At 40.8% G+C, this 25,175-nt stretch overlaps 1 protein-coding gene across 4 annotated transcripts in view; it reads left to right on the forward strand.

Moving 5' to 3' along the window:
• Positions 1 to 24,766, forward strand: part of LOC124035102 (leucine zipper protein 2-like) — a 175,470-nt gene extending 150,704 nt beyond the window's left edge. For 2 of the 4 annotated variants that reach the window (XM_046348522.1, XM_046348523.1), the window contains exons 8-12: positions 345 to 419; positions 3,027 to 3,194; positions 6,590 to 6,697; positions 15,138 to 15,212; positions 23,927 to 24,766. In XM_046348522.1, the coding sequence (XP_046204478.1) occupies positions 345 to 419; positions 3,027 to 3,194; positions 6,590 to 6,697; positions 15,138 to 15,212; positions 23,927 to 24,031 (531 nt within the window). In that variant the 3' untranslated portion in view covers positions 24,032 to 24,766. Of the gene's footprint in view, positions 1 to 344; positions 420 to 3,026; positions 3,195 to 6,589; positions 6,698 to 15,137; positions 15,213 to 21,511; positions 21,621 to 23,926 lie in introns of those variants that run through there. The other 2 variants (XM_046348524.1, XM_046348525.1) reach the window with 2 other exon arrangements.
• The last annotated feature ends 409 nt before the right edge of the window (positions 24,767 to 25,175 follow it).

A 25,175-nucleotide genomic window follows, 5' to 3' on the forward strand; every position in this document is an offset into this window, starting at 1 on the left:
TTGTAAAAAAAAGGTAGTTTGGTGATATATCAGTTGATTAAAGTAAAACTCATTACCCCAATTCACCTTATTGCTCAAACAGTAATTGAGCCATGTTCAATCAAATCTTCTTAATTCTGTCACGTTTTTATCGTAGGCTTTTGGGGGTAATAATTTTGAGAGGAACACAATCACTGGGATTTTCAGCCAAAAGTGATGAACCCACGCAGAGCAAGTCTGAGCAAGCGACTGTGACTGAAGTGACCGCCTAACCTGTATTTAGTAGTCAAGACACGGTAGCTTAGGAAATTGCTGTGTTTGCAAGAGTTCAACTGTTTCAGCTCAAGTATCTTGTCTTTCCGCAGGGACAGCAGCTAATGGATCTGGAGCACAAGTTAACCATTGCCAAAGAAGAGCTGGAAAAGGCCGCACTGGACAAGGTGGATGTCATTAAACTGTTACTTCCTTGTAATCCATCACATTTCAGTCTTTCCCTTTGATATTTGGTGACTTCTTGTTTGTATCGTGTTTCTCCTCTTCCTTTCTTCTCGGGGATAGTGTTCTCAGTCTAACCTATCGAAATGCTTTGCACTGCCAAACTGTTTTAAGCGTAGCTTTTTACTCCTTAGTTACTAAATGAATAAATGGATGGCACGAGACGACGCTTGCGCCCTACAGTTTTCAACGGCTCTATTTATATTTATGGGTGCTTCAGGGAGAAGGAGTTTCATAGTGCTGTTCTACAGTAGGTGTAGGGATGAATGCGTAATTGTGGAACGGCTGGCTCCTGAACAGCGTCTACCCCCAAGTCATAAGACTGCTGGACAGTTAATCAAATGGCCAGACTGTTTATATTGTCGCCCTTTCTGATTTATTTTTACCTCTTTATTTTATTGCACTAACGTCTCTTGCACGGCCTCTATGCACATTCACTAGACTCTACTCACACATACTGCACTGACACTCCAACACACACTACATACGCTAACACGCACATGATATTGAAGCCGCACACTTTCACAGTCTTCACACGCCTCTGCTACTCTGTTTATTATATATCCTGTTTGCCTACAGCTGAAGTCGGAAGTTTACATACACTTAGGTTGGAGCCATGAAAACTCGTTTTTCAACCACTCCACAAATTTCTTGTTAGCAAACTATAGTTTTGGCAAGTCGGTTAGGGCATCTACTTTGTGCATGACACAAGTCATTTTTCCAACAACTGTTTACAGACAGATTATTTCAATATATCACAATCCAGTGGGTCAGAAGTTTACATACACTAACTTGACTGTGCCTTTAAACAGCTTGGGAAATTATGTCATGGCTTTAGAAGCTTCTGATAGGCTAATTGACATCATTTGAGTCATTTTGACGTGTACCTGTGGATATATTTCAAGGCCTACCTTCAAACTCAGTGCCTCTTTGCTTGATATCATGGTAAAATCAAAAGAAATCAGCCAAGACCTCAGAACAAATATTGTAGACCTCCACAAGTCTGGTTCTTCCTTGGGAGCAATTTCCAAAAGCCTGAAGGTACCACGTTCATCTGTACAAACAATAGTATGCAAGTATAAATACCATGGGACCACGCAGCTGTTATATACAGGAAGGAGACGCATTCGGTATCCCAGAGATGAACGTACTTTGGTGCGAAAAGTGAAAATCAATCCCAGAACAATAGCAAAGGACCTTGTGAAGATGCTGGAGGAAACAGGTACAAAAGTATCTATATCCGCAGTAAAACAAGTCCTGTATCGACATAATCTGAAATGCCGCTCAGCAAGGAAGAAGCCACTGCTCCAAAACTGCCATAAAAAAGCCAGACTACGGTTTGTGACTGCACATGGGGACAAAGATCATACTTTTTGGAGCAATGTCCTCTGGTCTGATGAAAAAAATAAAACTGTTTGGCCATAATGCCCATTGTTATGTTTGGAGGAAAAAGGGGGATGCTTTCAAGCCGCAGAACACCATCCCAACAGTGAATCACGGGGGTGGCAGCATCATGTTGTGGGTGTGCTTTGCTGCAGGAGGGACTGGTGCACTTCACAAAATAGATGGCATCATGAGGTAAGAAAATGATGTGGATATATTGAAGCAACATCTCAAGACATCAGTCAGGAAGTTTAAGCTTGGTCGCAAATGGGTCTTCCAAATGGACAAGCATACTTCCAAAGTTCTGGAAAAATGGCTTAAAGACAACAAAGTCAAGGTATTGAAGTGGCCATCACAAAACCCTGACCTCAATCCTATAGAATTGTTGTGGGTAGAACTGAAAAAGTGTGTGCGAACAAGGAGGCCTACAAACCTGAGTCAGTTACACCAGCTCTGTCAAGAGGAATCGGCCAAAATTCACCTAGCTTATTGTGGGAAGCTTGTGGAAGGCTACCTGAAACATTTGACCTTAGTTAAACAATTTAAAGGCAAAGCTGCCAAATCCTAATTGAGTTTATGTAAACTTCTGACCCACTGGGAATGTGATGCAAGAAATAAAAGCTGAAATAATAAATCATCTATTGTTCTTACATTTCTCATTCTTAAAATAAAGTGGTGATCCTAACTGACCTAAGAAGGGGAATTTTTACTCTAATTAAATGTTAGGAATTGTGAAAAACTGAGTTTAAATGTATTTGGCAAAGGTGTATGTAAACTTCCAACTTCAACTGTACATGTTCATGCTGTATTACCTCAACTACCTCGTACCCCTGCACATTGACCCGGTACTGATACTCCCTGTATATAGCCTTGTGTTACTATTTCTGTTTTTATTTAGCAAATATCTTTTTAACTGCGTTTTTGGGAATTTACTCATAAGTAAGAATTTCACGGTAAAGTCTACACCTGTTGTATTTGGCACATGTGATCAATATAATGTGATTTGATAACGGTTACATTTTATCAATGGGTGGATATACAATAATTGGTGTGTAATTGAGGGAATTGTCAGATTAATGTAGAAAGGGAAGCCCCAGTGATTGTTATTTGCTGTTACATGGATGGATGGTCAAAGACTCATATCTCTTTGCTTCTGTTGCTTGGTACAGGAGTCTCAGTTGAAGGCACTGAAGGACACAGTGCACATCTGCTTCTCTGCTGTTCTGCACAACCAGCCCACCAGCAGCCACAGGTTCCCCGCCACCCCCACCCACTTGTTCAGATACTCCTCTCTCGTCAACAGCTCCAGAGTCACCTTTCAGCAGCCACACGCCAAGGTAATGCACATTCTGACCCCATGCAACTCCCGCCAGTTAAGAGAAACAGCAACATAAACATTGCAGCAGATTATAGGGGGTGACGACCACAGAGCAAAGTACCGATTTCTCAATCGAATGCACCCAGTGTCACTCCCTGTGGAGGAGTCGTTCCGAACATAATTACTACTAAAGACAATAGTCGGGCAAGTAGGATTGCAGAAGTTGTTCAAAATAATAACATGTCCAAATACAGCAGGCTTTTGTGTAATTTATGTTACTCTTCACACTCTATTGCCAGGAATATAAGACCCAATTATTTGAAATGTAAGGGTGTGCTATCGGCACTTGTTTTCAATAAAAAACATAATTAAATGTGACACATTCTTTGTTGAATGTCTTTCAAAGTCATCTTCGTAGACCACTTAACAAAATGACTTCATCCCCTGGGAGCAAACCAAGGGTGACAGTGGTAAGGGGAAGGTTATCTATTGAAAACAGGATTATATCTATGGAGGACTAACCTGGGGAAGCTCTATACGCACATTTTCAGTCAAAACGGTCACCATGACAGTGAAACACCTACAGGCCACAATAACTCGAAGTTGGATATGTCGTGAGTGATTTATAGAGAAGATCAGTAAGGATTTATTTTGTGGGGCGCTATTAGCAACTAGCTTACAGGATTGACAGCTGATTTGTTATGCTGACACCTGGCTGTCACTCTGATTAGTTGAGTGGGTACTGTCACAAGACATAGGCCTCAACATCCTCCACCCACCCAAAAATGGATGATAAATAAATAAACATAGGAATTGTAATGGAGCAGGTTTCTAGATGATGAGTAGCTTATCAATAGTAGCTTTCCACAGTAAATAGAAAAGTGATTTACCTCATAAAGAGTGTAAATGAAGGTTTGTGTCTTACTCACTCTGCCCAAGGATATGTAGAAAAGTTTGTCAGCAGCGTTGCCAAGAGGATGAACCCTTTGAGGGCACAGCTTATTTATTTATTTTTAAAGATTTACGGCCTCCCTCTCAGTGACTGTACTTTTTCACATGAAAACGAAATTGAGCTCAATTCTTCCGGCACATTCATCTGTTCTGAACTAAAGGGAAAAGGGGGTACCTAGTCAACTGAAATGTGTCTTCGGCATTTAACCCAAACCCTCTGAATCAGAGAGGTGCGGAGGACTGCCATAATTGACATCCACGTCTTCTACATCCCATTCACTTTCTTTATACGCTGTGCAAAGTCATGTCGGACCTAATCACAGGTCATATCAATCAACTACTGCAGTCACATCAAAATCAGAATTTTCGAAGTCAATCACAGCTCTGTTGCGGTTTCTTATTGGCCCTGATCCTAGTGAGCAATCCTGCTTCAAAGAGGCTTTAATCCCTGATGCTGTCGGAAGTCATTCTGCCTCTCTGTATGTTGGGTGTCAAGCTAAGAGCCTTGACGTTAGCTATGTGCCACCCAGAGGACTTTACAGCTCTTTCAGAGAACGCTCCAATACCCCTCCACACGGAAGCTTCACTTAAAGCAAAAGATGTAATGGAGACTATCTCCAAAGTTATAAACTAAAGTCAATGTTCACAATGGCAGAAGATGACACTATTACATCCGATATGAGTGAAATATTTTGGGCGTCGTCTCATGTTCCAACCCAAATTAAGGGGGTTGTGTGGGGGTTGAGGGTGGGTGGATCTGACAAAAGGAAAGACAACTGAGGGAAAACATACGTACGGGTGCTAAGGATCTGCTTATGCAAACCAAGTGTTTACTTGTCACTTGATTAGCATACAGATAGCTCCACTCCATCCTGAGCACTCACTACTATCAGCCCTTTTGTGGCCCAGTTTCCGTTGCATATTTGGTTATCTATTAGGTATTTAATAGAAATGAATAGCTACTAAAAACATTCTGCTGGACATGCTGATATGTGTTAGTATGCCTGACTAGCCTGACAAGGGCCATTATTGTCTGTGATTTAAAAGGTACAATTAATTTGCACAGCAATATGATATTACATCATTGAAATGAGAAAGGTTTGAAGGGCTACCATTATTTCCTCTCCAGCTTTACAAAATATAATGCTTATATAAGCACTCTTATGCTAAAACCCACTTTCTGTCTTTGGATTCCAAAGTGGATAAGTGCTGGGATATTTGTGTGTACCAGCTACCCTCTCAGCATCATGTTTGGTGTTTGAGTTTCTAAACGTAATGGGTCTTAAGCTCCACTAGACAACAATTACTAGATAAGACTCCAGTCTTTGGCTGCAGACACAATCCCCCGTTGGTGAAAGATTCATTAGTGAGAGGTTGCCGGGATCAGCAAGATCAGGGTGGAAGTCTCTTCATATTTAACAGGCCGAGGGAGGAAGCCAAGTCATGTGGTGGTGGTGATAGCATGTAATTTTCAACCAAGTAATGGGAGATGATGTGTGGAATGTGGATTCTGTGGAATGTTTGGGGTAGTAATTTACTGCCTAAAGAAACAGCTGGATATTTATTTGCTGGCTTCCTCTCTAGACTTCCCTTTAGACTTGTTGATGGTTTCTCCAGCTGAAATCAGTTGCGGGGGTAAACAGTGAGTTTGTTTTTGTCCTTTTTTTTACAGTGTAGAAGTATTGCTATGATCAGAACGCATTGGATCTCTTAAAATATGCAACATTCATTTGAATGACTTAAAATGTATCTTTTAACTAAGTCCATGAGATGGACAGGAATAATTAATGTGGATTGAAAGGGAAGTGTGCAACATGCCATCAAACTGCAGAGTGAAGTATTGAGAACTATTTAAATGTTTTGGTTGAGTTGGGTAAGATCTCTGCAATTTGCATATTTCTGTCTATTTTTTTAAAGTTCTAGATGTTTTTGTTAATATTTCTGGTAAGATCTATGTGCTGCGAGAGCTGTTAAGAGAACAGACAATGAACTCTCCAGACCAGCCATCCATGCATGAATTTCTAAAGACATGACATCTCTTGTGTCCCTTGAGTAGCAGGACCGTTGTGAGCAGAAAACCATTTCAGCAGGCACTCATACCCCATCGCTGTTCCATTGAATTGTCCTGGCCCTGACGGATTCTGTCAAAAATAACTGAAATAATTCATGATACGTACTTTGAAATAGGTCACTTCAAGAGGCAAATTCAAAATAAATTAAAAATCGGTCTTTTTCTTTTTCTGGAAAGTAGCTGTGGTATAAGCAAAATAAAATGCTCAGCTCTGTCCAGTTCAATGAAAAACAAACCGCTTTAAATGCACCTCAGTACCAAATCCCTTGTCATGGTCTATTTCAACAGAGAAGCACTGTGTGTCATGACTTATACCAATCTTATCCATGCCTGTCATGTTCCACCTTCCATATTTAGAATTTCCTTTTCTCTCCTGCACTTCTTTCTCGCAGGATATCCCGAAAGTTCAGAGAATCATCACAGCCAGTAAATCGCCTGCGAACATTGGGATAATGAGGAGAGACAGTAGTCCCGGAGTCAAGGACTGCCAGATGGAAAAGGTGAACCTTTGGACTAATTAATCTGTAATAGCCTATTTGTGACCCTCAGGCCCCAATCCAGCAGGTTCGTCTGTTCATTAAAATCCTTTTAATCCTTCAGTCATTATGGATCACTGGCAACTTTTACCCCAAAACGTCTTTCTGTTGCACAGTGTTACACCCGCACTGTGGCTAATTTCAGATCACAGGATCTGGGTCAATCAACAACTAGTCTGTGAGGCTTGGGCCAGGCTTTCAGTGTCATTGGAGGAATTGGAGAAAAATAATTTGTTGTAAATGTTTGTATTTTCAAGAAACCAGAAATACACAGCCGGCCTTCGCTGAAGACACAAACAAACAAACTCGAGCCCTTTTTATTAGTATGGTTATGATCCGTGGACGAGGAAGCCAAATTACGACTGCTACGACTCTATTGGATTGGGCGGCAGGGAAGGGACAGTTCCAGGGAGGAAGGTTCTCCTTGACATGTGGTTATCAATAACCATGACAGAAATGAGGCGGGGGGGATACTGGGTAGAGACAGTGGACTGTCCAGAGGGATCCTTTCCAGAGACTAAATTACCCTCTATGGAGAAACGTGTCAAAAAGATAGTCCCATAATGAACCCGTGTGCCAAAAACAATGTTCGCTCCTGTCGTGTTATTGATGATATCATTTTTGGCGGGGCAGTAAAAGTGGAAATCCTGCAGCAAAGAGACCTGTCCCCCACAGACACCGTCGAGTTCTACTTTTCTTCCACTGTGCGATTGGATGAGATGAAGAGAGATTAGAAATGAGGACAGTTTATAACAACTGTTATAATGCGCTGTAAGTGTACATCAAGGCATGATAAATGGATTTATAAGGCATCGCGTGTGTGTGTGCCCCGCGCCTCATAGAAAGTGTTATCATGTGTTCTCTTACAATGTGCACATTTAGGGATTGTTTTACTGCAATCCTTAAATCTCCTCTTCATAGGCAGCTTCACCAACCACCGTTAGCACTTGTATTATTCCTGTATCATACAAAATGAATGAGCTTGGGGATTGCAAAATGGTGTTCTGAAACAACCGTGTACTCTTTTTAGGATCCTTCTAACCAGTCAAAGTTCGAGCTTAAGAACATGCATCCCAACATAGTTTTACAGCAAAAGAAGCCTAGAGCAATAAACATTTTTGCACATCATGTTTATCCAAACAGACAATTAATTCACCAAGTTCTGTGATGTTTTCAGTGAAGCGATGAGTGTTTACAATATTTCTGCAGAGTGATCAAATCAAATCAAATGTATTTATAAAGCCCTTCTTACATCAGCTGATATCTCAAAGTGCTGTACAGAAACCCAGCTTAAAACCCCAAACAGCAAGCAATGTAGGTGTAGAAGCACAGTGGCAAGGAAAAACTCCATAGAAAGGCCAGAACCTAGGAAGAAACCTAGAGAGGAACCAGGCTATGGGGGGTGGCCAGTCCTCTTCTGGCTGTGCCGGGTGGAGATTATAACAGAACATGGCCAAGATGTTCAAATGTTCATAGATGACCAGCAGGGTCAAATAATAATAATCACAGTGGATGTCGAGGGTGCAACAGGTCAGCATCTCAGGAGTAAATGTCAGTTGGCTTTTCATAGCCGATCATTCAGAGTATCTCTACCGCTCCTGCTGTCTCTAGAGAGCAGGTCTGGGACAGGTAGCACGTCCGGTGAACAGGTCAGGGTTCCATAGCCGCAGGCAGAACAGTTGAAACTGGAGCAGCAGCACGGCCATGTGGACTGGGGACAGCAAGGAGTCATCAGGCCAGGTAGTCCTGAGGCATGGTCCTAGGGCTCCGGTCCTCCTAGAGAGAGAAAGAAAGGAAAGAAAGAAAGTGAGAAAGAAAGAAAGAGAGAATTAGAGAGAGCATACTTAAATATACACAGGAGAAATACTCCAGATATAACAGACTGACCCTAGCCCCTCGACACAAACTACTGCAGCATAAATACTGAGATAGGAGGGGTCGGGAGAGACTGTAGCCGCATCCGACGATACCCCCAGACGGGGCAAAATAAGCAGGATATAACCCCACCCACTTTGCCACAGCACCCACACCACTAGAGGGATAGCTTCAACCACCAACTTACCATCCTGAGACAAGGCCGAGTATAGCCCACAAAGATCTCTGCCACGGCACAACCCAAGGGGGGGTGCCAACCCAGACAGGAAGATCACGTCAGTGACTCAACTCACTCAAGTGACACACCCCTGCTAGGGACAGCATGGAAGAGCACCAGTAAGCCAGTCCCTGAAATAGAGTTAGAGGCAGAGAATCCCAGTGGAGAAAGGGGAACCGGCCAGGCAGAGACAGCAAGGGCGGTTCGTTGCTCCAGTGCCTTTCCGTTCACCTTCACACTCCTGGGCCAGACTACACTCAATCATAGAACCTACTGAGAGGTTCTAGAGATGAGTCTTCAATAAAGACTTAAAGGTTGAGACCGAGTCTGCGTCTCTCACATAGGTAGGCAGACCATCCCATAAAAATGAAGCTCTATAGGAGAAAGCCCTGCCTCCAGCTGTTTGCTTAGAAATTATAGGGCTCAAACTTCTACACACAGGTAATATCATAAGATGTATTTGTGCTCACTTAATCAGCTTCAGTAGATGGTTGTGATGGCTGGTATAGTCGGTCAGGCTAGTGTTGGAGAAATATCAGCTATTTGAGAATCGAAAAAGACCAGAAGACTAGAATAATTGGTTTTACTGACAGGCTTCAGCCAAAACATGTTCTGTAGGTGTTATGTTATTAGGTCTTATTTAAGATTATATACTGTGAAGAGAAAGGCATAAACATTATAGTTTCTAGAGGTATATATACAGTAGGTGAAATGCAACGTCCCATAACCTTCTATCACCTTGTGTTTTTTCATTTGTGACCAACCACCTGGATTTGGTCCTACAGTGCATTCAGAAAGTATTCAGACCCCTTGACTTTTTCCACATTTTGATACATGACAGCGATATTCTAAAATGGATTCAATTGTCCCCCCCCCTCATCAATCTGCACACAATACCCCATCATGACAAAGCAAAAACACGTTTTTAGACGTTTTTGCAAAGTTATTAAAAATAACAAAGTTGAAATATCATATTCACATATTTAGACCATTATTCAGTACTTTGTTGAAACACCTTTGGTAGCGATTACAACCTAGAGTCTTCTTGGGTAGGACTCTACACTCTCACACAAAGGCCTGATTGGTGCAGAGATGGTTGTCCTTCTGGAAGATTCTCCCATCTCCGCAGAGAAACTCTCCAGTCCCCCAGAGTGACCATCCGGTTCCTTTGACCTCATGGCTTAGTTTTTTCTCTGACATGCACTGTCAACTATAAGACCTTATATAGACAGGTGTGTGCTTTTCCAAATCATGTTCAATCAATTTAATTTACCACAGGTGGACTCCAATCAAGTTGTAGAAACATCTCAAGGATGATCAGTGGAAACAGGATGTACCTGAGCTCAATTTTGAGTCTCATAGCAAAGCGTTTCAATACTTATGTAAATAAGATTTTTCTGTTTTTTATTTTTAATACATTTGCAAAAATGTCAAAAAACCTGTTTTCACTTTGTCACTATGATGTATTGTGTGTAGATTGAGGGAAGGCAAATATTTATTTAAACAATTTTAGAATAAGGCTGTAATGCAACAAAATGTGGAAAAAGAAGAGGTCTGAGTACTTTCCGAGTACACAGTATGTAGAAAAAAATGAAATTGTGTTTTTACATTGGATAAAAGTAGAGACTCAGAGCTAGAAAATGGTATATCATACACTACGGTTGAGGGGAAATGGGAAAGTAATTCTGCTTTGAAAGTTAATAAACTTGTAACCCCACTTTTGAGAAAATGGCCCTTGAATGTTTTTTGGTATACTATATGTCTACCGACATGCCTGGTGGTCCAAAATAGCATAACTGATATATTTTAACATCAACAAACCCATCCATTTAAACATTATTTTAGGATATGTCAATCTAGCAAACCAGGCAACAAAAAGCAACTTTCTAAACATTGATTTGGTTAGTTTGTAGCTTGCTAGCTAGCTAGCTAGCTAGCTATCTAATGTTAAGTTAGCTGGCTAGCCAGTTCAAATAATGACGATATCATAGCTGACAACGTCTTACATTTAGCACATTTTTATTCATTAGCACAGGAAAATAAACTCACAGCAAGATCATTATTTACAAGTTAATGGTGAACTAATTACAGAAAATTGCTTACGGTTCTCAGTGTGACAAAATATAAGCAGGACATTCTAATGGAGAATTTTTGAACTTGGACACGGTCTCTTTGGCCTAACTATATATCCTAATTTGACTTTGGTGCAGGTCATGTGGTTCTTCGCATTACTGTCCCTGGTTAACACACACATTATCAAATAAAATCAATGTTTATTTGTCACATGCACAGGAATGTTTTGTTATTTTATAAAAATGTTTGTTATTTAAATAGGCAAGTCAGTTAAGAACATATTCTTATTTACAATGACGGCCAACACCGGTAAAACCCGGACGACACTGGGCCAATTGTGTGCCATCCTAAGGGACTCTCAATCACGGCCGGTTGTGATACAGCCTGTATTCGAACCAGGGTGTTTGTAGTGATGCAGTGCCCAACTCATAACATTACTACCATGCATGAATCGAAAGGTAACTCAATTTAACCAACTAGGCTAACATTAGGCTATAACTAGCAATGCAAATTGCTTTCTGAGATACTAATAATATTGCTTCATAGATCATACATGTAACGTTAGCTAGCTAGGTAGCGGTACACTTTAACTTGCAATGACACTACTTTCTAACAAAATTAGAAACATATTACGGTTCAAAAGTTTGGGGTTACTTAGAAAAGTCCTTGTTTTTGAAAGAAAAGCACATTTTTTGTCCATTAAAATAACATCAAATTGATCAGAAATACAGTGTAGACATTGATAATGTTGTAAATGACTATTGTAGCTGGAAACTGCAGATTTTTCATGGAAAATCTACATTGGTGTACAGAGGCCCCTTATCAACAACCATCACTCCTGTGTTCCAGCTACAATATACAGTGCCTTGCGAAAGTATTCGGCCCCTTTGAACTTTGCGACCTTTTGCCACATTTCAGGCTTCAAACATAAAGATATAAAACTGTATTTTTTTTGTGAAGAATCAACAACAAGTGGGACACAATCATGAAGTGGAACGACATTTATTGGATATTTCAAACTTTTTTAACAAATCAAAAACTGAAAAATTGGGCGTGCAAAATTATTCAGCCCCTTTACTTTCAGTGCAGCAAACTCTCTCCAGAAGTTCAGTGAGGATCTCTGAAGAATCCAATGTTGACCTAAATGACTAATGATGATAAATACAATCCACCTGTGTGTAATCAAGTCTCCGTATAAATGCACCTGCACTGTGATAGTCTCAGAGGTCTGTTAAAAGCGCAGAGAGCATCATGAAGAACAAGGAACACACCAGGCAGGTCCGAGATACTGTTGTGAAGAAGTTTAAAGCCGGATTTGGATACAAAAAGATTTCCCAAGCTCAAGTTCAAGGGGGCCGAATACTTTCGCAAGGCACTGTATATATATTCCTTTATTATTTTATCCTAATTGGAGTAAATGCCGCCACACTGTAGCTCAGTTGGTAGAGCATGGCGCTTGTAACACCAGGGTAGTGGGTTCGATCCCCGGGATCCCCGGGACCACCCATACGTAGAATGTATGCACACATGACTGTAAGTCGCTTTGGATAAAAGCGTCTGCTAAATGGCATATATTAAATGAATGGACAACAACACTTATGCTTCTACTTCCAGCTTATACATGCTAGATACATTTTACGAACACAATGTATCGTACAATAGTTATATTTTGTTTGTTTTTAATCCCATCCTACCCTAAATCCCTCCCATCTACAGTATCTCTGAAGATTCTATTTGCCATATATTTTTAACTGTGCTGTTTCACAAAAGAAACACCGATATACATTTTACAGACACAAGCTTTAGCAATGTTGCTAGTTATCCATCCATAGGATATAGTCTATTTGGCATTTTAGGGAACTATTGAGATAACCAATTTGTGATGAACATGAATTGATGTTTGATGATATGATTAGAAAGAAGGAAGAGTATTCTCTTCAATTAATCATTAAATATCTGTACTTTTCTATTGAAATTGAAATAATTTATACATTCTGAACCCAGAATGACATTTCAGTGCCATAAGGTTGTATCTGCAAATGCACCCCCCTAAAAAACAGATTTACAAATGTTTTTTTGTTGATACTTTACTTGTGCTTTACTTGTGTCATGTGCTCTAGCAACTTGTGGTGGGCCGGGCGTCTGCAGGCTGACTTCGTTGTCAATTGAAAGGTGTTTCCTCCGACACATTGGTTCGGGCGGGTGGCGAGCCACGTTTTGGGGCATGCATGACTCGACCTTCGCCTCCCGAGCCCATTGGCGTGTTCAAAGGGAAATGTTGGATTCTACTTTCATCCAACAATGAAAGGATGCAGGTTGTGAGAGACCTGGATCCCACCTCTGTTTATTGAAGTTGGTCTTTGAAATATTCACGCTGGCGCGAATGATGTCCTTGTATGACTTTTACGCATGAATGTATGGACACACACAGTGAAATTTGTTTTAATCTGTAGTATAATAGTTATTTTCATCTCATGCGTTTTTAAAGCTAAGTAGCCAATAGGCAGTGAGTAGCATAATTTGTCTAATTCTGTCTAATAATGATATGGGAATAGTAATACATTTTATTTTGTAAAGTGGATCTATCAACACAACAAAATGTTCAGTCACCTCCAGGTGGAGAAACAGGTTAATGTCAAGCCCTGCATGTTTGTTTCAAGTCTCATGGAACACCACACATTGGCTGCTACTGTAGCGGCTGTTAAAACAGTACATCAAAGCAGGTACATCATCAATGTTCACAGTAAACTCACACAGAATTTTCACAACATTCAACTTTGCGCTCAGCAGACTTGACATTTGCTCAGTGACAAAAGACATTTGAGGGAACATTGGTCCCAAGTTCTCGAAGGTGCAATATTGACATTTGGTAGTGCATCAGCAGTTTTCCTGTAGTTGTGTCAGTCACTGACAGTCACTCAATTAGCCCACGTCAACTAACATTTTATAGATTGCTAGGTAAATTAGTTTAGCCCGGTATCTCAACCTTGTCGTAATCATGGCCGAATTACTGACTGGGCATGCATACTCAGATACATGTAGCATATTAACATGACATAAGTCATGTCCAAATGTGTCGAATTGCAGGAAATTTGCTTTAAAATGTAACAATGTGCGCTGAGAATCGGGGAGTGAGTGTTTTTTATAAAAATAAACAGAACATAATAAGAAACACTAACAGCACAAAGACAAGAAACAGAAACAATAACGCCTGGGGGAAGGAACCAAAGGGAGTGGCATATATAGGGAAGGTAATCAGGGAAGTGATGGAGTCCAGGTGAATCTGATGACGCGCAGGTGCACATAACGATGGTGACAGGTGTGCGCCATAACGAGCAGCCTGTTGACCTAGAGGCCAGAGAGGGAGCACACATGACATAAAACTGCAACGTTTTCTCTCCGCCCCATGGCAAAAATGAGTAGAATTGCATTCAATGAATTTTTAAACTGCAACATTTTCTCTCTGGCCCATGAAACAATGTGTAGAATTGCAGAAAATGTGCTATAAAATTAATTTTTAAACTGCAACATTATCTCTACGCCCCATGGTAAAATGTGTAGAATTGCAGGACATTAACATTAAAACTGCAATTTTTTTTCTCTCCGCCACCAAGAGATGGGCCACAGAACCCGTAACATTTGTGTTTGTAAACTGAGGAGTACTCGCAAATGTAACTGCCACTGAACTGTATGAATTCTGTGGTAACCGTCCAAGAAAGCAAAGAACGATGGGGCATTCACATGGAGGGTAGAAACAGAGATTATGGTGTATGTCTTTATATTATCTATGGTCGTTTAGCCACAGTACAGCACTGTAGGTGTAATGAGTAAAGTAGTTCTGTTCAAAGGGAAATGTTGGATTCTACTTTCATCCAACAATGAAAGGATGCAAGTTGTGAGAGATCTGGATCCCGCCTCTGTTTATTGAAGTTTGTCTTTGAAATATTCACGCTGGCGCTAATGATGTCCTTGTATGACTTTCACGCTTGAATGCACGGACACACACCGTGAAAATTGTTTTAATCTGCAGTATAATAGTTATTTTCACCTCGTGCATTTTCGTGCATTTTCATGCATTTTCGTTTTCATTAAACCAGCTTGTTCAGGCCTTATGAAATTGATCTCTTTAGCTAACTGTGGTACAGTTACATAGATTTACAATGACATTTTGATTCATGTGCACTGTCCCCGTCAAATAAAGAAATACATTTAAGTTTGTGTTTCTTTGTATCACAACAGATTGGCGGTGGTTGCTTCCAAAACCAGACGGAGACAGAATCCTCTCCCGACAGTAAAAAGCTGCTTGAACAGAAGGTTAGCATTTAAATGTTTATATACACTACCGTTTAAAAGTTTGGGGTGACTTAGAAATGTCCTTATTTTCGAAAGAAAATATAATTTATGGTCCATTAAATAACATCAAATTGATCAGAAATACAGTGTAAACATTGTTTACTGTCTCTAACCAGAATATAAAGAGGAGTGGGAGGCCGGGATGCTGGCCTTCTAGGCAGAGTTGCAAAGAAAAAGCCATATCATGGACTGGCAAATAAAAATAAAAGATTAAGATCGGCAAAAGAACACAAACACAGGACAAAGGAACTCTGCCTAGAAGGCCAGCATCCCGGAGTTGCCTCTTCACTGTTGACGTTGAGACTGGGGTTTTGTGGGTACCATTTAATGAAGCTGCCAGGTGAGGACTTGTGAGGTGTCTGTTTATCAAACTGGACAATAATGTACTTGTCCTCTTGCTCAGTTGTGCACCGGGGCATCCCACTCCTCTTTCTATTCTGGATAGAGCCAGTTTGCGCTGTTCTGTGAAGGGAGTAGTACACAGCATTGTACGAGATCTTCAGTTTCTTGGCAATTTCTGGCATGGAATAGCCTTCATTTCTCAGAACAAGACTGACGAGTTTCAGAAGAAAGGTCTTTGTTTCTGGACATTTTGAGCCTGTAATCGAATCCACAAATACTGATGCTCCAGATACTCAACTAGTCTAAAGAAGGCCAAACAAAGACATTTCTAAGTGACCCCAATCTTTTGAGCGGTGGTGTACAAAGCATAAGACCCGTTCTACAAGGTGCCTCTTGCATTTCTCCCCATGGGAATAACAATGTGGGCTGTGTGGGATATTTTGGTGAAATTAATACACATTGTTACAGCAAATACCACCACAATACCACCACAATCTACTGAACTGTGATATTGATTGTATTGCGCTCTGCCAAACAAATCCAAGCCTGGCTCACTCAATCATAAGGAAGCAGTGTCACACCTGTTTGGACGTGGCAGATGGTACAGCGAAACAGATCCCATTGCAATGTAGTATAACACTGTGTAACTGAGCCGCTGCCATGCATTTTAAGTGAGATTTCTCCATCTCTGTCATGCTGAAATAGGATCAGCTACCATCGATTCTATAACCATTTGCAGGGGAAATGGCTAATACCTATACCGTGCCTACAGTATGATCTATGTAATACCACCCACATTCAAACAAGTGTTTATTCTTAACCTCATTCTTAACCTTATGAGTCTTTTACCAGGGTCCCTGGTAAAAGAGATTATATTATAATAGAGACGAACCTGGGACGAGAAAAGGTTGAATGGAAATGAACATGACAATATTATTACGTCACGGGAAAGCTTTGCAATAGCAAAGGCCCAGTGCTTTCTCCCTCCTGTGGTCATTGTCAAATTGACTGATTATAAGGGAGAGGTGCTCACAAAGAGGCTGATCCCTCACTGATAAGGCCATGTGGCAGCCAGCCACCCAGAGCATGTGATACTCAACTGCCTGACTGAGGGAGCGAAAGAGACCTTACGTCAACCTAAATTCCACTGCCATGTTGGGTAGTCACCATTCAAAAACACTGAGAATAACACGATTTTGTATTTTTTGTTTTTTTAAATGTATATTTCTTTCAGGGTGTGTTTTGCTTGATAAACTGATTTTAGTTTGTTCGTCACTAAAGGTGACAGGATAAATGTAGCCTCAAGATGAACACGCTCCTAACCAATTCTGCGTTTGTTTTGTGTTATGTTTTTTTATGATGATTTTAACTTTCTTTGCATCATTTCCTATGATCGAAAACAGCTTCTGGACATCAGAGCAGAATCACTAACCTCAATTTGGAGAAAGATTTTGAATTCAGTAAGTCAGCAGCTCTGGACGTTATGATCCCCAGGTCTTGAAAGAGGAAGCGGCGGCGTCATGATTACACTACGTCGGCGAGCATCTAGACTGCCATATCCTCTGGTTTGTTGGCCAATATAGACTCACTAGAGAAGAAACTGGACGAGCTCTGTTGAAGACTATCCTATGTTCCCTGGAGTCGTGTCAGAACAAGGACATGGATAAAATACATACACATCCAGAGGCGGCGCTTCTCGTGACTGGTCATTTTAATGCAGGGAAACAGAAATACGTCTTAACTAATTTTTTACCAGAACGTCCCATGTGCATCTAGAGGCAACAAAATTGTAGATCACCTTTAGTACACACACAGAAATCACTAAAGGCCCTCCCTCCCCCTCCCTTTGGCAAAGCAGACCATAAAGCTGATTCCTGCTTACAAGCAAAAAACTCTAACAGGAAGCACCAGTGGCGCGCTCAATACTGAAGTGGTCCGATGAAGAGGATGCTAAGCTACAGGACTGTTTTGCTAGCACAGACTGGAATATGTTCTGGGGTTCATCCAATAACATTGAGGAATTTACCACATCAGTCACCGGCTTCATTAATAAGTGCATTGACGAAGTCGTCCACACAGTGATCATACGTACATATCCCAACCAAAAGGAGCAGGACTCAAATCCGGACGCTTATAAGAAATCGACGAGCTATCAATACAGGACTAAGATCAAATTCTACTAAGTCGGATCTAATACTCGTCGGCTGTGGCAGGCCTTAAAACCGACCACGGATTACAAAAAGAAACCCAACCACAAGCTGCCCAGTGACACACGCTTACCAGATGAGCGAAATTCCTTCTATGCTTGCTTCGGGGTAAGCAACATGAGCCATGAAATGCTTTGAAAGGCTGGTCATAGCTCACATCAACACCATCACCCCACTCCATACCACCCCAAAAGATCCACAGATTACGAAATCTCTATTGCACTCCACAATGCCTTCTCCGACCTTAACAAGAGGAACAGCGATGTGAGAATGCTGTTCATTGACTACAGCTCAGCATCCAATACCATAGTGTCCTCCAAGCTCATCAATAAGCTCAGGATCCTGGGACTGAACACTGACAGGTCGTCCCCAGGTGGTGAGTGTAGGCAACAACACATCCGCCACGCTGACCCTTAACACTGGGGCACGACTCCAACACCATCATTACGTTTGTTGATGAGATGATGTTGGTAGGCCTGATCATCAACAATGATGAGACCGCCTATAAAGAGGAGGTCAGTGGTGCCAGGAACACAACCTCTCCCTCAACGTCAGCAAGACAAAGGAGCTGAACGTGGACTACAGGAAACGGATGGCTGAGCACATTGACGAGGCTGTAGTGGAGAGGGTTGAGAGCTTCAAGTTCCTTGGTCTTTACATCACTAAGGGAATTAACATGGTCTACACACACCAACACAGTCGTAAAGAAGGCATGACGACACCTTTTCCTCCTCAGGAGGCTAAAAAGATTTGTCATCGGCCCTCAGATCCTCAAAATGTTCTACAGTGCATTATTGAGAGCATCTTGACTGGCTGTATCACCACCTGGTATGGCAACTGCTTGGCATCCAACCGCATGGTGCTACAGAAGGTAGTGCGTACGGCCCAGTACATCACTGGGGCCGAGCTCCCTGCCATCCAGGACCTCTATACAAGGCAATGTCAGAGGACCGCCCTACAAATTGTCAAAGACTCCAGCCACCCATGTCATAGACGGTTTTCTCTGCTACCGCACAGCAAGTGGTACCGATGCACCAAGTCTGGAACCAGCATCTACCCCCAAGCCATAAGACTACTAAACAGTTAACCAAATAGCTACCCAGACTATCTACGTTGACCCTCTTTGCACTAACTCGTTCGACAATTCACATAAGCTGCTGCTACTGTTTATTATCTATCCTGTTGCCTCGTCACTTTACCCCTACCTATACCTCCTACCCCTGCACATCGACTCAGTACTGGTACCCTGTGTATATAGCCAAGTTATCGTGACTCATTATGTATTTATTCCTTGTGTTATTATTTTTTATATATGTTTCTATCACATTGTTGGGAAGAGCCCTTAAGTAAGCATTTCACTATTAGTCTACACCTGTTGTTTACGAAGCATGTGACAAATACCATTTTATTTTATTTTATTTTAGCCAGTCTGCTACAGCATGGAAATAATCCCGCAGCAAGAGGACATGTGAATTATTGTGTGGATTCAAATGAATTGACATTTTTGTAAGGGGTTGATACATGTTTCGTGAGGGAAAATCAAGTCTGAAATGTCAAAGTGGAATTTATAAACTTCAGAAGCTTTTTTATACCTCAAATACACTGCAACAGGGTGATACAATTAAGATCCTGCATCTGTACAGGTACAGTGGGGCAAAAAAAAGTATTTAGTCAGCCACCAATTGTGCAAGTCCTCCCACTTAAAAATATGAGAGAGGCCTGTAATTTTCCTCAAAGGTACACTTCAACAATGACAGACAAAATGAGAAGAAAAAATCCAGAAAATCACATTGTAGGATTTTTAATGAATTTATTTGCAAATGATGGTGGAAAATAAGTATTTGGTCAATAACAAAAGTGCATTTCAATACTTTGATGGCAATGACAGAGGTCAAATGTTTTCTGTAAGTCTTCACAAGGTTTTCACACACTGTTGCTGGTATTTTGGCCCATTCGTCCATGCAGATCTCCTCTAGAGCAGTGATGTTTTGGGGCTGTTGCTGGGCATCACGGACTTTCAACTCCCTCCAAAGATTTTCTATGGGGTTGAGATCTGGAGACTGGCTAGGCCACTCCAGGACCTTGAAATGCTTCTTACGAAGCCACTCCTTTGTTGCCCAGGTGGTGTGTTTGGGATCATTGTCATGCTGAAAGACCCAGCCACGTTTCATCTTCAATGCCTGATGGAAGGAGGTTTTCACTCAAAATCTCACGATACATGGCCCCATTCATTCTTTCCTTTACACGGATCAGTCGTCCTGGTCCCTTTGCAGAAAAACAGCCCCAAAGCATGATGTTTCCACCCCCATGCTTCACAGTAGGTATGGTGTTATTTTTATGCAACTCAGCATTCTTTGTCCTCCAAAGACAATGAGGTGAGTTTTTACCAAAAAGTTATATTTTGGTTTCATCTGACCATATGACATTCTCCCAATCTTCTTCTGGATCATCCAAATGCTCTCTAGCAAACTTCAGACGGGCCTGGACATGTACTGGCTTAAGCAGGGGGGACACGTCTGGCACTGCAGGATTTGAGTCCCTGGCGGCGTAGTGTGTTACTGATGGTAGGCTTTGTTACTTTGGTCGCAGCTCTCTGCAGGTCATTCACTAGGTCCCCCCGTGTGGTTGTGGGAGTTTTGCTCACCGTTCTTGTGATCATTTTGACCCCACGGGGTGAGATCTTGCGTGGAGCCACAGATCGAGGGAGATTATCAGTGATCTTGTATGTCTTCCATTTCCTAATAATTGCTCCCACAGTTGATTTCTTCAAACCAAGCTGCTTACCTATTGCAGATTCAGTCTTCCCAGCCTGGTGCAGGTTTACAATTTTGTTTCTGGTGTCCTTTGACAGCTCTTTGGTCTTGGCCATAGTGGAGTTTGGAGTGTGACTGTTTGAGGTTGTGGACAGGTGTCTTTTATACTGATAACAAGTTCAAACAGGTGTCATTAATACAGGTAATGAGTGGAGGACAGAGGAGCCCCTTAAAGGTCTGTGAGAGCCCGAAATCTTGCTTGTATGTAGGTGACCAAATACTTATTTTCCACCATAATTTGCAAATAAATTCACAATGTGATTTTCTGGATTTTTTTTCTCATTTTGTCTGTCATAGTTGAAGTGTACCTATGATGAAAATTACAGGCCTCTCTCATCTTTTTAAGTGGGAAAACTTGCACAATTGGTGGCTGACTAAATCATTTTTTGCCCCACTGTATATGTTGTTTGTTTGTATTGGCTTTACTTCAGGCAATAAAAGGCTTGGCCACTGACATAAAGTGTGATGCAGAAGCCTTAAGGTATCCAGCAACAAATTATTTTTTTTTAACCTTTACATAACTAGACAAGTCAGTTAAGAACAAAGTTTTATTTACAATGACAGCCTACCCCGGCGACGCTGGGCCATTTGTGTGCTGCCCTATAGGACTCCCAATCACAGCTGGATGTGATCCAGCCTGGATTTGAACGAGGGACTGCCATTACACCTTTTGCACTGAGAAGCAATGCCTTAGACCACTACGCCACTTGGGAGCCCAATGCAATGTTGGTTAACAGTAAACAGATGCTAGCTGACATTATTTCATCCCAAGTCATCATTTCATCTCTATAGAGCTGCTGCCTATGCTGTCTGACAAAATAAAAAATGTATTTGTAAGGAACACTTTTATGACTACTGAATACCAACTATCAATCACTTCGATCCACTTCGATTTCAGGTACTAACACCTCGCAAAGCAACTGCTCTCTATCCTTCTTGATCGTGCATTCTTCTGTCTGCCTCCATGCCCACACAGACCGGACAAGTAGGTGCGCAATAGATTATGGTCATTGTGGTTAATTATCACATTTTCTGCGCTAAAACTACAGTACCAGTCAAAAATTGGACATACCTACTCATTCCAGGGTTTTTCTTTATTTTTTACTATTTTCTACATTGTAGAATATTAGTGAAGATGTTACACATATGGAATCATGTAGTAACCAAAAAAGTGTTAAACAACATGTATTTTATTTTTGAGATTCTACAAAGTAGCCACCCTTTACTTTGATGACAGCTTTGCACTCTTGGAATTCTCTCAAACAGCTTCATGAGGTAGTCAACTGGAATGCATTTCAATTAACAGGTGTGTCTTGTTAAAAGTTCATTTGTGAAATCTCTTTCCTTCTTAATGTGATTGAGCCAATCCGTTGTGTTGTGACGAGGTGGATATTATACAGAAGATAGCCCTATTTGGTAAAAGACCAAGTCAATATTATGGCAAGAACAGTTCAAATAAGCAAAGAGAAACGACAGTCCATCAATACTTTAAGACAGTCAATCCGGAACATTTCAAGTACTTTGAAAGTTTCTTCAAGAACAGTCCCAAAAACCTTCAAGCGCTATGATGAAACTGTCTCGCATGAGGACCGCCACAGGAAAGGAAGACCCAGAGGTACCTCTGCTGCAGAGGATAAGAGAGTTAGAGTTACCAGCCTCAGAAATTGCAGCCCAAATAAACGATTCACAGAGTTCAAGTAACATACACATCTCGACATCAACTGTTCAGAGGAGACTGCATGAATCAGGCCTTCATGGTCGAATTGCTGCAAAGAAACCACTACTAAAGGACACCAATAAAAAGAAGAGACTTGCTTGGGCCAAGAAATACGAGCAATGGACATTAGGCCGGTGGAAATCTGTCCTTTGGTCTGATGAGTCCAAATTTTAAATTTTTGGTTCCAACCGCTGTGTCTTTGTGAGACGCAGAGTAGGTGAACGGATGATCTCTGCATGTCTGGTTCCCACCGTGAAGCATGGAGGAGGTGTGATGGTGCTTTGCTGTGATTTATTTAGATTTCAAGGCACACTTAATCAGCATGGCTACCACAGCATTCTGCAGTGATACGCCATCCCATCTGTTTTCCTCTTAGTGTGACTATCATTTGTTTTTCAACAGGACAATGACCCAACACACCTCCAGGCTGTGTAAGGGCTATTTGACCAAGAAGGAGAATGATGGAGTGCTGCATCAGATCTCAATCTCCCGAACTCAACCCAATTGAGATGGTTTGGGATGAGTTGGACCGCAGAGTGAAGGAAAAGCAGCCAACAAGTGTTCAGCATATGTGGGAACTCCTTCAAGACTGTTGGAAAAGCATTCCAGGTTAAGTTGGTTGAGAGAACGCCAAGAGTGTGCAAATCTGTCAAGGCAAAGGGTGGCTATTTGAAGAATCTCAAATATAAAATACATTTTGATTTGTTTAACATTTTTTTGGTTACTACATGTTTCCATATGTGTTATTTCATAGTTTTGATGTCTTCACTATTTTTCTACAATGTAGAAAATAGTAAAAATAAAGAAAAACACTTGAATGTGTATGTGTGTCCAAACTTTTGTCTGGTACTGTATGTAGAATATTAGCCTGCTGGAAACTACAACCCCCTACCACATTGCACAGTTCGGGCTTGATCTAATTCATCTCTAGAGAAACTGCGCATTCAGCTCAGAGAAAAATGTAATGGAATTCAAAAATGTAACTAATGTTGGTCAATTAGTTGTTTAAAAAATGAAAAATAACATACATTTTGGTTAAAGCTCAACTTTTGTTATTATATCAATATTTGTACATAAGTGTTTCCACCAGCATTTCTCGCATAATTAATTTAACCAACACTAAAAGATCTCATCTCAAATGATCTGTCTGCATTTATTAAATTGCATTTATTAAACTACCTGTTTCTGTCACAGCTGTAAAAAAATATATATATAGTATGATTTTACTTGCATAAAAACTGTGGATGGAAAATAATAACACAATATTTTACATACAGCAGCTTTTTAAAGGACAGCTTCAAGTTTTCTATTTTGCCATGGAACAAAATATATATTGCAACACTTGTATTGTCCCAGACCTAAGTGTATGTGGAGTGTATATTTGCAGTAAAAGGGATAGGCTAATCAACATGAGTGTGAAGTAGGATTGCAGTATTGTTAAAGTAATACTGCTGTATTATTTAAGTAATACTGCTGTATTGTTAGTACTGCTGTCATCAATCCACTATTGTTTCTGTACAGTAGCCCATTGTTTCTCTGTTACTCTGCCGCTGTTGTTAATGAGCTATACATTCTTGTCTTTTGTATTGTCAACAGCAAAGGCCTGCAGCGCAGATTGGAAAATCAAATGCAAAGCCCTCAGATGGCAGGGAGGAAGTAGAGGGAGGCAGCGAAAACACAAAACTACACAAAAACAACTGAATGGATGGGATGTCATTGGAGATGCAGAACACCTGCGTTACTTGGAGATCTTTTTCAGAGCACATACTTGTGCCCACATACACACACCACACACACACACACACACACGCACACACACACACACACACAGTTTGCAAAAGAGACACAGGAATTGTTGGACGAAAACAAACTTCTCAACCGTGAAATGTTTACATTTTTCGATTGAAAACCTGCATAATAACATGGCATGCATTCTAGACTTCTTTTAAAAGGTAGCAATGGCATTGGTAACTTGTTTTATGATTGTTCATTGTTGTTTTTTTTCAGAGCGAGGACACTACTTTCTACAGTAAATGTGTGTTATTTCTAAATAAATCCCTTTGCACTGGTGAGGTCATGATATTCTGTAATATAAGTAGTCCCATTAACAAAAACTGCTGTAACACCAAACTTACAAATATGGTTTGTCACTCATTGTAGCAAGGTTAATTTACTATCTCCTCCATATTTTAAAGTATATAGGCTCTCAAGTTGGCTGGCCAACGTATTTCAACATTTAATATTTCAGAGCTCTTTCTGCCTTTAACATGCTAGAGGTGAAGAGCCAAAGACTCACAATGAGTCGTCTCCCTGAGAATGTGCCATGCACTGAGTAGTTACTCCTAGCGACATTGATCTGTGTTATTTGACCTTTCTTTCAATAAACTGTGATTTTCAGTAAATTTGTGAAGATTAAATGGATATTTGTGGAGAAAACGAATCGACTGGTCTATTTTTAACCTATAGTGTGAAGAACTATTTACAAAATGTAGACTTTATACCACTTCCGTAAAAAATGTATCACACCCTTGTAAGTGCAGTGTAATTGCAGCATAGGTAGCCGGAAATGTACGGGGAGAATCAAACAATGTATTTCAGTTTGCTTGCCAATATAATATGTGTATAACAAATGACGTGTTAATTACAGAACATTCAACGAGGCATCACGGTAGTTACTATATACTATTTTTTTAGGCCAAGGGTATTTATAACGTTATGGCATAAGGTCAATGAAACGTAAAGAAGGACCTGAAGAAAACACTGCAACTGATATTTTTTGTTGTTGTTTTGTTTGAGGTTAAATGTCATGTTTGTCATTTATTATCATGTCTTGTCCCTGTGCTCC

This window comes from Oncorhynchus gorbuscha, linkage group LG05 (assembly GCF_021184085.1).
Source record: "Oncorhynchus gorbuscha isolate QuinsamMale2020 ecotype Even-year linkage group LG05, OgorEven_v1.0, whole genome shotgun sequence".
NCBI classification, from domain to species: Eukaryota; Metazoa; Chordata; class Actinopteri; order Salmoniformes; family Salmonidae; genus Oncorhynchus; species Oncorhynchus gorbuscha.